The sequence below is a fragment of the Opisthorchis viverrini genome, assembly GCF_000715545.1.
Source record: "Opisthorchis viverrini unplaced genomic scaffold opera_v5_60, whole genome shotgun sequence".
In the NCBI taxonomy this organism is placed as follows: domain Eukaryota; kingdom Metazoa; phylum Platyhelminthes; class Trematoda; order Opisthorchiida; family Opisthorchiidae; genus Opisthorchis; species Opisthorchis viverrini.
In genome coordinates this window covers 799,313-812,659 of record NW_008751712.1, presented here as the reverse complement: position 1 = coordinate 812,659, position 13,347 = coordinate 799,313, and the positions used below count along the sequence as shown (strand labels likewise).

Below are 13,347 nucleotides of genomic sequence, written 5' to 3'. Positions count from 1 at the left end.
GACATTTAAAAAGGCTTTGGTGTAAAACTTCATGTGGGCTATAGACTAGGGGGGCCCTTTTATCAAAATACATATCGTTAAATAGTCCGGGGACGTATGGTATGACTGAGGACATCTTTTCGGTTCAGTCATCAAGCTTGAGAGCTGGACAATCACCAACGAATTCCTAGACTGTTTCTCCTTCAGAGGAAAGATAGTATCCGGGGCCGTTTGAACTCATCTTACAACAACTAACACGTCTGTTGCTCCAGATCAATAAGGTCGAACACACATCACTTTGTTTTGCAAAGAAAGTGAGTGAGCAGCCCGAAGTGAAGCCATCGAGCACTGGTAAGCATACGGGGGGGATTTCGTATTTCCGAAACAGCGCCTCAGAAAAGAGACCCTTTTTCGTACAAGAATGCATGGCTGGCTAATATAAGTTCGTGGCTAGATCGACAACATCTGCGGTGTTGCATCACTGGCCTACTGAAAACCAGGACATTTGAAGCTCTTCTTACCCCGTGAATCCAAACCCTTGCTACCCCATCATCCAGATGATATGGGTCGAAAATCCCAAATCTCAGCATCGCACCGAAACAGCGAAGTTCTGTAGGGTCCTATTTCTGAACATCAATACAATTCGCTTGAGTGAGTACATAGTCACAAGCTGATGGTGACTGTATACGCACAGTACTTCACGTGACTTTGGTCACTGAGTTGCTTGCTAGCTTGTCGGATTCAACCGAACTGCTCGGACTAAGGAACAAACCGGTGGCCGACATTATAATCCCTGCCTTATTCGTACAGCTTCATCTGTCAGGCCGATTAGGTTGCTCCAGGTTAGTAGCTAATGGAAGCATCTTCAAGAATCTAGAGCTTGGCACATATATTTTGTGGCAGATACAGAAAACTCCGCACGAAAAATTTGCCACACTGATATGAGCTGGCTGGAGGAAACGATTACAGCCATATAGGAAATAGGAAGAACAAAAGCCTCCAAGAACGCGACGAAAGATGTCAAAAAGGGCATCAAACTACTCCCACATGCATTGTGGAGTAAAGATTATTATTGCTACGCACGCTGGTTGACTTGTTTGACGAAAAGCTATTGGATGATGATTGCGATTCATCCCCAAACGCCGGAGTAAAAGCACGGAAAACTAGCTAGGACAGCAACGCGGAAGCTATCCCCCTGGGGATAGCTTCACTGCCAAACTGGCAAAGCCCACGCTTACCGTTTTCCTAGTTTATAAATTCAGTCAGTATTATATAAAACAACACATTTGCCGAGTAAATTCCTGGCGGGTAACTTAGCTATCAACATTGCGTTTGATTGGATGACAGGGTTGGGTGTGGCCTTGTCTGTTCGGATTGCTCAGTGAGCTGGGTAATGCTGTTCAGACTAATTATAGAAATCCCCCTCGTGGTCATCATACAAGTGAACTCTGCTGGGAAGATTCAGCATCAATTACGTTCAAAGTAGACAAACTTTACGATCACGCCATCCGGCTATTTTACGTAAAAGGGATGAGGTAGCACATGCCTCCACATTCGAATTGCCCATTTTAACCAAGAGCAACGTAATCTCGGGGGGGGGGGACACTTTCGACACCTGCCTACTGATCTCCATATCTCCCCACTATGGGAATGCTTAGAGCGAACATGTCGAAAGCATGTTCCATAGCCGGCAACTTCGTGACTGGAAAATATAGATACGGGGATTATCACAAAGGTGAACTCAAGAATTCCGACTCGTATTATCAAGAGCGAAAAGTGCTACGGACTGTGAGAACCACATTGCAGAACTTCTGGAAACAATATGGCCTGTCAGGCCTTTGGTTATTAAAGAAGGCAAGCCACGTCAACCGCGACTTCTTAACTTATGGAACGCGAGTCTAATCGTTTCTTTACCAGACCTGCCTGTATAAACTTTATATTTGTAGCGTGCTTCCCATGAAAATGCGAGTCCGAGTGGACTGCAATCTCCAGCTAGTCTTGAGAGCACTCCTCAGAGAAAGCATTGCATAACCACTGGAAGAGCGCTGCCAAATGGGTTTTGACGTAACTGTTTCAAAAGTAACACGTTCAATCATTTTAAATAGCCTGACTCAGGGTTGAACAACGGGGAAATTCGAATCGGTGTGTACCGTTGGTCCCTTGAACCTGGGTTTCAGTGCATCTACTTAGATAACCAAGAAAGCGTTGGACTTTTATGACAATTAAGTATTTGCTTCTCATTTTGAAATGTAATAACCCAAGGAGCATACACCCAAAACGTTCTACGTCAACCTGCGTTACGAATCACGGGACCTTAGAGGCTTGTAACATTCTCAAATACGCGGCAGTCATGATCAACAGTGTTCAGCTTGATCTTCAAGCGGACTGCCTGGCTGTGGTTAGGCTGGGAAGGGACAAAGCCAAAATTTTCCGCACCTCTAACGGAGTATAGGGTTGTTGCCAGTTTATCCAATAGTGAGGATCACGAGATCAGCAAAGTATGGTGCAGTTGGAAGAAAGTCAACTGCGAGACCAAAATTCTATACTGTCACACAACACAGCAAGCTTGTAGTTAGTGGAAACTGTGCCGTTTTTTGGGTGGAATTTTTCGGCAAACTAAAAAACCAGCCTTCAACGTGAATATTCCTTCCCTTGGTCTGAAAACAGGTAGGTCAGCTACTCGACAATGTTGGTGAAGTAAGCACCACGCCCCATTATTTATCCGGGCAAAGAACTGCATCACACCGTCTGCTCCATGAAAGATTCCTGGAACTGTTCCCAAAATTCAAGTACTGATCAGCCCGTTACGCTTTGAAGCTCCAGACGTATCTCAGAAAAGGGATAATTAATGTTGCACACTCAGTCCAACCGCCAAGTACCGGAAATGACGTATTCCGGACATATTCGTTTATACAATAATAACGCTGCTTCCTGAACCTCCTCAGCCGCAAATATCTGTAGGGAGCATCTGGTGGCGGATGATACAACGGATAGTCAGCTTCGGAGCTCGGTTTTAGGGATGTTTGAAATAGAAGTGCATGAGCGTTACGCGGAAAAAAATATTTCGTTACCTACAGGTGAACCTCTCACTAAATTAACCGCAGCGAGTTAATCAAAACTGTACTATCTCCACATGGAGTAGGTCACACAAAAAACAGTGTTCCATCTACAAACAGTTACCCGGAGTACAATCAACCGGTGAGGTGAAGACAACCCTGCCAAATATACACCGGGGACGATCATTGTTGCTGGATATGGGAACACTAGTTATGCTTTTAAAAAAACATCCATCTGACAAGATCATATGATATTGTATAGACTAGTCTCAATACTCCGGAGCAAGAAAGTTTCATAATGACCAATAGTTGCGTAAAATGCCAACCCATAGGAAGCGCAGAAAATAGAGCGGAAAAAACTGGCTGCTTATTGCCAGAAACTTTATGGTCAAAATTACCTTCATAATCATAAAAAACATGGTCACCAAAAAGAAACTGCTTTGAGAAGAAAGAGGGCCATAAAAATCTGAACGAATGTTGACATCTGAACGTGGAAAGATTAGAATTACCCAAACTATTAGGGCTAAATGCGACCAGCGTGGTTCAATAAGATACTGAAGAGCTGTCGAATTCTCCAAAATGACGCAACAGTACTTGGTCCCAGTTCGACTGCTCACGTGATAGCTTCTCTCTAGACGGGGACGAACTTCCCTGCCGTTTTAACAGCCTAATCAGCTGAATAGTGAACTGACGACGGAAGTAGTTTCGGTTGTTCGTGTCCAAGAGGATATCCTCAAGTCCACGAAAATTCCGCGCATGCCAAAGTGTGAGTAGTGGACGTTTGTGACGCATTGATATGGAACTATCCCTAGCCACATGCCACGTGATTCGAAGGGTAAATAGGCGTGTGACGAAGTCATACAACATTTGGTCTAATCCATTGGCGTCCCGAATCAGCTGTAACTGAGAGTCGGACATGTTACGACGAACGTGGTAGGCGTGGGAAAGACGTTCGGAAGATTCATTGGCGACGAAAAGACGGTTGAAAGTAATATGAAGTGAGCGCTGGTACAAATACTGTGTATAGGCAAGATAGTCAGAAAGACCAAATGTTCGAAGAAAAGTTGCAAGGTTATATTTGGCACTGTTTAGAAGAGCGCGCTGCGGTACAGTTGCCTGGAATGGACTGCGAGGCATGTTCCATTCTAGCAAGTGCCTATAGCAACCGAGACTGCGGAGATTGGCCAACATCCGTGTTTGTCGGTTGAGTGCCAGGTTGTACTTACACTTTACAAAAGTATCCAAATCCACACCGGTCCATGTCGGATGTCCGCGAAACCAAACTTGAGTAGAATTGCCACTAAACTCGGGTAACGTGTAGCAGGGACGATATGCCCGGTTATCTGGAGGTCTACCGCCACAATGCAGGTTGGCTCCATGCCAAGTCGCACCACGTCGCACATGAAGCCACTCGCTGAGGAATCGATCGACGGGGTTTCTTAGTAGAGTGAAGTAAATGAACCTGAAACGAACATAACGGCATAAAGTTTACATAAACGTGGGACGTCTTTTCAAGAAAATCCATGGGGATGGAGTTCACAAAGATGCTTCCTATAAAACCAATCGTATTGAGCGATCCTGTGATCACTTGTATCACCTTGACATTTAAAAAGGTGCTGATGAAATTCCCCAGCCAAGAGAAAAACCAAGAACCCACACTTTATAAAACCAGTAAAGGTGATACAGCTTTGGTTTTGATGGGGTGACAGCCACAATTCCGATGCGTCGTCGCCCGATCCACGTGAAACAGTGGGAAACCCAGCTTGCAGCTTCCAACAGAGCACCAGTAGAGCAGGTGCAATGGTTGTCACACGACGGTTAGCATCGTTTGATGAAGGTTGCAGTGGCTACGGCATGCATTAGAGCCAACAACATCAGTGTCGCCAATAGTGCTTTATTGGCGTGCAGACACAAAGTTTATTTAATTACGATTAAAGATAAATTGAAAAAAGATGGATGAGGACGGACCTGTTGTTGGCTTCATGAAATCATTTTGAGGTGTCTACACCTCCAAACGCTGGTTTAGAAAATCTGGAAAGAACCCGACGGCAGGAGTACCATTGACATCGATTGGCCGCCATCCTATGAAATACCTCCAACCAAGCGCAGGGGGAAGGGTATCGAAGACATCATCCTAGAAAAATGAGTGCACCAACAACACCAAAACACCAAATAATAGGTTTCACAGGGTTCTGCAACGTCAAACATTGTCCTCCTCGTGGTTCGCACCACTCTTAAGGTGACACAGAGAACTGTACTCACGCTGGTAGATGAGGTTTCTGCATTTGTAGAACCTGGCGGAGAAAACGAAGCTGCTGGCACTGACTGTATCCCGTGCAAGGCACATACTTAAAGATGGTATTATGGTGTTCCATGTTTACCTTCAAAGATGAGGATGATATCGTTTGTGTACTCCAGGTCAACAAGGCTCCTACCAGCAATCATCTGGAAACCGGGGGTTCGAAGGTCTTGTAGCGTCCGCCGTATCATTTAATCGATGATGAAGTTGAACAGAAATCAAGAATGAACATCGTTACCGGATACAAGTTCGTGCAGGGAAGCTTCTAGAAAGCCCACCATACATTCCCACACGCCCAGAAGTACGGGAATATGAAAACGGCTCTTATCCACAAACTTCTGCGGCATTCCCCTGCAGAGCGAATATAATTAGAAGTTCATCGACAGAATCACTCGTACCTCTGAAGTCACAGAACACAATAAGTAAGGTATGCAGAGCCCATCACCATATGGGAGAAATGTGACTTACCGCCTTTGCACTATCGTTCCATCCAGCTCGGTCAGTTTGTCTTGTACACATTCTGTGTATTCGGTTAGGTCTGCGTGAAGACCACAAATCCAACCTGTTGAAAACCTAAACAAACAGGCAATAAGTGCATATGGAATTTAGGGAATAGATATAACAACAAATCCTAGCAGGAAGATGAAGGAAAATAGAATCAATCAGAGCAAGCATTCATAAATGTATTCGCGATCACCGCACTCCAAAGCCAGTAACAAAACCGACACGTACACGCACAACTACTAGGACAACCTACCGACTGACGATCCATGTGTTTCCCAACTTTGTGCGACATTCACAGCGGCGAAAATGCGGTGTGCACAAACAAGACCGATTACGAAGTCCGTCCTTGACTAGTCGACGCTCAACCAGCGATCCACCAGTTTTCTGGATGTGCAAAAAGACCAGAACGCTTTGTTGGACGGATGAATGAAGTGGGTGAACTATAACGGTCGTGTCATTATTCGCCTTTTGTGTAGCAGCCAAAAAGAAATGAATCCCATTATAAGATATCGGATAAGAAACAACTGTCTCACGCAGTGCGTAATACAGAAAGAGCAACATAAAAACCGACAAGCCAAGAAGAAAATAATATTTCCTGCGTAACTGGCATGACGATTGACAGCCGATACGACACAATCCCATGTCATTCGTTATCCCATTATGATAGGATATTTGTGACGGCCACTCGACCGAAGGCAAAGCAACGGATGCTAAAATAAACAGAAGATGAAGATATAAGCACAGGGTGGGTCTTCCTCCGAAAAAACTACCCAGACACTTAGTAGCTGGATGGTAGAAAAACCCATACAGAAAGGTAACAAGTGCATTACAACAGCCTATCCGGTTGTCCGGGGAGATAACAGTGTTCAGGCTAGAGACGCCTGAGAAATTTCAGTAGTTTAAGTCGGTGCGTTGAGATGGGCTACAACGGTCGGTGGTTTGTTGAAATCGGGTCTCCTAACATTGGTTTCCGTCCTTGGGCGTAATTACAGGCGGATGCAGTTAATAAACTTAAGACCTCATCTGACCGATGCATTTTGTGGCTCACGAAGGTCAAGAATTAAGCAGAAAATTCTGCATTTTTCAAGAATGGCGTGCTACCAAGTACCAACCCGCCATCTCGGATACGAACATTTTATCCACGGTGAGGATATCGGCACGACTGTTCGAGCGACGGAAGTAAGACGTCTTCAGAGCATCGACAATCGTTGTCTCATAATCATACCTCATATAGGAAGGTGTCTGTGGATTCGTAACGTAGCAATTAGAAAGCGAGTGTTCAGTTATGCAATGGGGATTTTCATTGAGGGATATGTCCAATATCGGGCTATTTATTGCCGAAACATTTGCCGAAGAGTGCCCAACTTTTGACATAACAGGGGGAATGGAGAGATCACGAAATGTCTGGGGCCTGTCGGTAAGAAACAGCCTTTCAGAATAGGAACCGTGTGATCCTCACTGCGCTTGGTTGGGGACGCTGGAGAATATGGCTGTTAATCGATGTTGATAGCGTTCTTGTCGGACTTTGTGTTCAAACTGCCTGAATGGGCGTCTGGGGCGTAGACATTTCGGAATGATTGTAATAGGCTAGCAGTGAGTTCTTTCCCCGTCCGTTTTTGTTCATTTCTGGAACGACCATCTCGAATAAAGAAGAACGCTTCAAACGGTGGGCCCAATACTTCGAAAAACTGCCGTGGCCACCAGCTGGCACTCATCTAGAGCCCACAGGAAAAATAGAGCCCTGGGTGGTGAAGGTGGAACCACCTGCGGCCTCTGAGGTTTACAACTGCATATGTTCCCTTAAGCGCCACCGAGCCCCTGGTCCGGACGATCTCCCATCCACATTGTCCAAAGATGGGGTGAAGTCCCCAGCCAGCGCTTGTCCGATCTGTTTGCTTGCATTTGGGAAAAGGAGTCTGTCCCAGGCAACTGGAGAGAGTCGGTGGTAGTGCTCGTTTGCAAAAGGGGTTCGTAATGAGTGTGGCAACCACACGGGGATCAGCTTGACCCCGATGGTGATGAGACTGTTGGCGTCATTTGTGCTTCGTGGCCTTACGGTGGTGAGACGGTAGCTGGCACTCATCTAGAGCCCACAGGAAAAATAGAGCCCTGGGTGGTGAAGGTGGAACCACCTGCGGCCTCTGAGGTTTACAACTGCATATGTTCCCTTAAGCGCCACCGAGCCCCTGGTCCGGACGATCTCCCATCCACATTGTCCAAAGATGGGGTGAAGTCCCCAGCCAGCGCTTGTCCGATCTGTTTGCTTGCATTTGGGAAAAGGAGTCTGTCCCAGGCAACTGGAGAGAGTCGGTGGTAGTGCTCGTTTGCAAAAGGGGTTCGTAATGAGTGTGGCAACCACACGGGGATCAGCTTGACCCCGATGGTGATGAGACTGTTGGCGTCATTTGTGCTTCGTGGCCTTACGGTGGTTCGTGAGACGGTGACTCGAGAGCAGCAAGCGGGATTCCGACCTGGTAGGGGTTGCGTTGATCAAAGCTTCACAATTCGTCAGGTGCTAGAACAACGCTATACGTATAAGCGACCCACAACTCTTGTGTTCCTGGATTTCCAAGGCACTCTTGACTCGGTTGACCGGTCTGTTTTGTTTGACATGCTCACCCACCGAGGAATGCCCCGGAAGTTCGTGAATATATGCTCTTAGTATTCTCAAACTTGCGGACATGTGGGAGTATACGACGAGTTCTCCAAAAGCTTCCTTATACAAAGTGGTGTCCGTCAGGGATGCCCACTCTCCCCATTCCTGTTTAACTTTGTGATCGATGTAATCATGAGACGAACGCTGGAATGTCTCCAAAACCCCGGTGTTCAAATAGTCTGTATCGAAAACCTTGTCGATCTGGAATACGCAGACGACATCGTCCTAATCCTCGAAGAGAAGGATAAGACGCAGGTGTTTTTGGATGAAGTGATGAAGTCACCCCGTCCTTTGGTACGCACTTTGCATCCGCAATGTGTAAGGTCATGCTCCTGGACATGCAGTCACTGAACACGCCACTTACAATCCAGGGGAAGCACTCAAAGTTGTGGAACGATTTACATATCTTGTATTAGTTTTGAATGTAGCGTGACGGATGAGATCAATGCACGAATCTGCAAGGTTCGGGTCGCGTTTGTTAATTTGAGACACCTACGGCGTCAAAGTGGTGTACCCCTGAATATCAAGGGGCATCTGTATCAAGCTACAGTGCGGGCTGTTTTGTTGTATGACCGAGATTTGACCTGTTCGAGCAGCGGGGCTGAGACGTCTCCAGGTGTTCGATAATCGTTGTCTCAGAAGGAAGCAGAAAGCACACGAAGGAAGCACGAGGGCTGGGATACTGCCAGGTTGCCCAAGCTTCGACAGGGGAAGTCGAGAGGCAGAGGTTGGGTTCGAACCATGGACCTTCTAGTCAGTCATTTCGCGTTCTAACCACTTGACCCGTCTCGCTCCAGAACCATAGTTCGTATGGGTTGGTGTCGGCGTATCTGTAACGAGGCGATGGGAAAGCGCGTTTTCGGTTGTGCAACGGGTGTCCAGCACCAGAAGCTGCGGTGGTTGGGACATGTGTTGCGTATGCCGAACCATCGGCTGCCGAAAAGAGTGCTGCTTTCCACACCCAACTCAGAGTGGCGGAAGCAGAAAGTTGGCCAACCCTTGACCCGGCAGAGCGGTATGAAAGAAATAACGAAACGTTTGGGTGCTGTCGGTGCTACTCGCCTTCCAATATGGGGAACGCGTGATCCTCACCGCGCCTGGTTGGAGACGCTGCAAAATATGGCTGCCAACCGATGTCAGTGGCGATCTTGTTGTCAGTTTCTATCCAGATTACCTGAATGAGTGTTTGGAGGTGTAGGCACCTCGGAATGGTTGTAGTAAGCCAGCACTAAATCCCTTCCCTATCCGCCTCTATTATTTTCTTCACAATAAGGCTTTCAATTAAATCATGGTTGTACGGCAGCGACGCATCGGTGTTGAACACTGATGTCGTGCTGTCGATGATGATGATTTGTTCATTTCTTCACAACAAGGCTTCCAACTAAAGCACGGTTGTACGACAGTGAAGCATCAGTGTTGGATACTGGTAGAGAAAGAGGGTGAGATGGGAAATTATTTACCATTTGGACAATCCACTCAGAATGGTGAACATACAGTGCCACGTTCTTAGTAAGAGAACGTTAAGCTTGGAAACGTGGAACAGTAGGCTATCGGCTGAATTTCGTGAGAATTCGGAAACTCGCATGACGGAGACTGATTTCTGGAAGGAGCTGGGTACATACGGAAGGCTACAAATGGTCGGATTCCTGTTCACCGGATGATAAGGCATACAGGTAAAGCCCAATGGCATGGAGAGTGCATGGAATACAGTCTAGAATAAATGGACATCCACACATACCAAGGGCATGTGTATACAAACTGGCCATTGTAACTTTAGCATTGGCAGCTGAACGTACTTCACGCACAGAACGTGACGTCGGTGGTAGATGATGCTCCGTTGAACTCTTAGCGCCAAGCACCTGACTTGGCTGGAGGTGGTGTCCGAGAGCGGTTGCCTCCGACATTGACCAGCAGGCTCATAAGGTTGGGATCGTTGGATATTGAAGACCCTCTATACAAATGCATGTAGTGCTGACAAGAAGAAGGCTAAAGTAAAAGCCCAGTCATAGCAGTCACAAGGATCACGGTCGGTAAATTATGCCTCCTGGAATATACGTTCAACTGTAGCGCCCTTTCGGTGCCTAGCTGCCATGCCACCCGAAGGAAGCACGATGGCTGGGATACTATCAGGGTGTCCAAGCCTAGACAGGGGAAGTCGAGAGGCAGAGCTCGGGTTCGACCCACGGAGCTTCCGGTCAGTAAATTCGCGCTCTAACCACTTGGTCCATCTCGCCCCCCTGATGCTGATCTGTATCGAGCATTCTGGGGTGTCTACACCTACAAGCACTCAATCAGAAAACATGGAAAGAAACTAACAGCACGATGTCCATTCCTTACAATGTCTTCAGCTAAGCGCACGAGGGATCATGGGGATTCCATCCTAGAAGGAATACTGCATCAAAATCGTTCAGCTGTAGCACCCCTTCTGTGCCTAACTGCCATGGCACCCGAAAGGAAGTACGAAGTATGGGATACTACCAGGTTGCCCAAGCGTAGACAGGGAAAGTCGAGAGACAGAGGCCGGGTCAACCCATGGACTTTCCCCGTACTGCACCGACAACAACCAAGCTCTTCGTTATCTCTTCCATACCCTTATGCTAAGTTGTCCATCTCGCCATTGTGAAGGAGGCACGGAGAACAACAATCACCTCGGTAGATGGCGTTTCGGCATACGTAGCAAAAGCCAGAGCAATAGTAGTCGATGGTGCTGAACGTTCTCCGCGATTGAAGTACCTGTTGCACAACCAAAAATCCGTTTTATAATCATCTCATTATTATTCCGTTGACGGCTGAAAACCAGCAACGCTTCAGGGGCATCGGTAGTCAAAAACCTGAAGACGTCGCGCATCATCTGCTCACAGAGGCTGTCTCACATACAACAACACAACCCTTATTGTAGCCTGGTATACGTGACCCCTAAAACCCAGTGATATTCCGCTTTGACGCCATAAGTGAAGTGAATTAGCAAACATTTTCCAGGCCTTTGAGGTCCTTGAACTAACCTTATCTGAAACATTTCCGTCAGAACTAATACGACTACCGGGGTATGTAAAATACTCCACAACCTTCAGTGATCCTCCTTGAACTGGAAGGAGTATGTCCTAAACTGCAAGTTTAGAAGCATGACATACCAAAACATGGTATTACGGTAGATAGTTTGATCAACAGGGACCGTGCTTCGCCTATGTCTTCTAAGACGAAGGCGGTGTCGTTTGCATACTCCAGATCGACAAAGTTCTCACCAGCAACACCGAGGTTTTGAAGGAATTCAAGCGTCCATTAATTCGTCAATGACGAAGTTAAACGAGAGCGGAGAGAGTTGACATTTTCGTTGGACACCACGTTTTGTAGAGCACCTTGTGGAGCTCATTCTCACACGCCAGAAGTGTGTGAATATACGGGCTGCATTATGTTAAAAAAAACTCCTGCGGATTACCCTGTCGAACAAGTGCGGTTGAAAGCACTGATTGATCAACAGATTCGAAGGCGCCCTTAAGTCAAGGAACTCCAAGATTGTGGGTTTTCTCTTCAGGGGGCGTTGTTTTAAAACCTGACGGGGTGTGAAGATGTGATCAACGAATCCTCTACCTGGCCGAAATCCCGCCTGGTGCTCACCAGTCAAGATTTTCCGTGTCACCGTAAGACGACGAAGAATCAACAACGCCAGAAGCTTTCTTACAACTGGGATTAAACCGATACCTTTGTGTTTACTACATCCACTGCGAGCACCCTCTTTGAAAATGGGCATTATTATCTACTCACCCCAGCTGTCTGGTAGGGTTTTTTTCTCCCAGATAGACCGAGCGTACGAGCAAGAACCACCTGTTGACCCGCTTGCCTCAGTGTGCGAACAATAAACGCAGATAATTGCACAAGCTCTCGGGGTTTGAAAAAAATTCGATGTGGTTAAGGTTGTTAGTGAAGTTGGATGTAAAGAAGCTGCAACTGAATGTGATGCATGGGGGACAAAGCGACCACACCTAGTGCTGGGACCTGCGGAGATTATTCAAATTTGGGTTGGGTTGGGTGGAGAAGTAGCTAAGATTCGGACAAAATAATCACTCTCGGGGACTTTATTGCCGGGTCGTTAGCATACTCAATGGCCGTCATCGCTCGAACGAACGTCTCGGGAACATTTGGACCCCCGAGGTTTAGGATGCAGGGAGGGGAAGTTCAAGCAGAATGTCAATAACAAAGTTGATAATAAAAGGCGAGAGAGGGCAGCCTTGTCTTATACTGCAGGACGTGAACTCAGGCGAAAGCTTGCCGTACGGTCGGCAAACCCTGGATAGTCGAATCACGCACAAGACAAACCCAAGTAAATGATTGGCTGGACCAATCACCTAGCCCATACGATAGGTCCAAATATGTTTAGCCAATTACCAACGACACACTAAAGCTCGATGGCTTAGTTCCTTACCCTCTTAAAGGATATATATTTGAGGCGACGCAGATTACCAGACAAAAGCAGCTTCCGGCTCAGAAAAGGTCTATGTAAGCCGTTCACAAGAGTGGAGCCGTTCGAGAAAATTTCCCAAGGCTTCACGGATTCACGGATTGATACACAGGATCGAGGCTTTTGTCCAAGTTTCCCGGGTCGGTTTTGTTCTTGTCGGTCGGTGGCTGTCGTTCACCTGAAAGGCATAAGTGAAAAAGGGTGTAGCACTGCTCTTTATGTTCTCAGCGCGGGACAGTACGCTTGCCAGCGCAAGGATTCGCATAAATAAATGTCTAATAGTGCTTTAAATTGGGTTCGAGGAGCGTGTACAACCGTCGGAGGAAGGTCATTCCACGCAGCTACTACCCGAAATGAAAAAACGTTTTGTCTAATGAATGTGTGTGCCCTGAGCTTG

At 46.8% G+C, this 13,347-nt stretch overlaps 1 protein-coding gene across 1 annotated transcript; it reads right to left on the bottom strand.

The window, feature by feature from the left end:
- Positions 1–3,068: 3,068 nt before the first annotated feature.
- T265_03761 (hypothetical protein) lies at positions 3,069–7,553 on the bottom strand (the record flags this gene model as incomplete). Its single annotated transcript, XM_009168314.1, has 4 exons — positions 3,069–4,497; positions 5,803–5,907; positions 6,092–6,674; positions 7,376–7,553. 4 exons carry the CDS (start codon positions 7,551–7,553, stop codon positions 3,579–3,581), a joined length of 1,785 nt encoding a protein of 594 aa, XP_009166578.1.
- Positions 7,554–13,347: the final 5,794 nt, after the last annotated feature.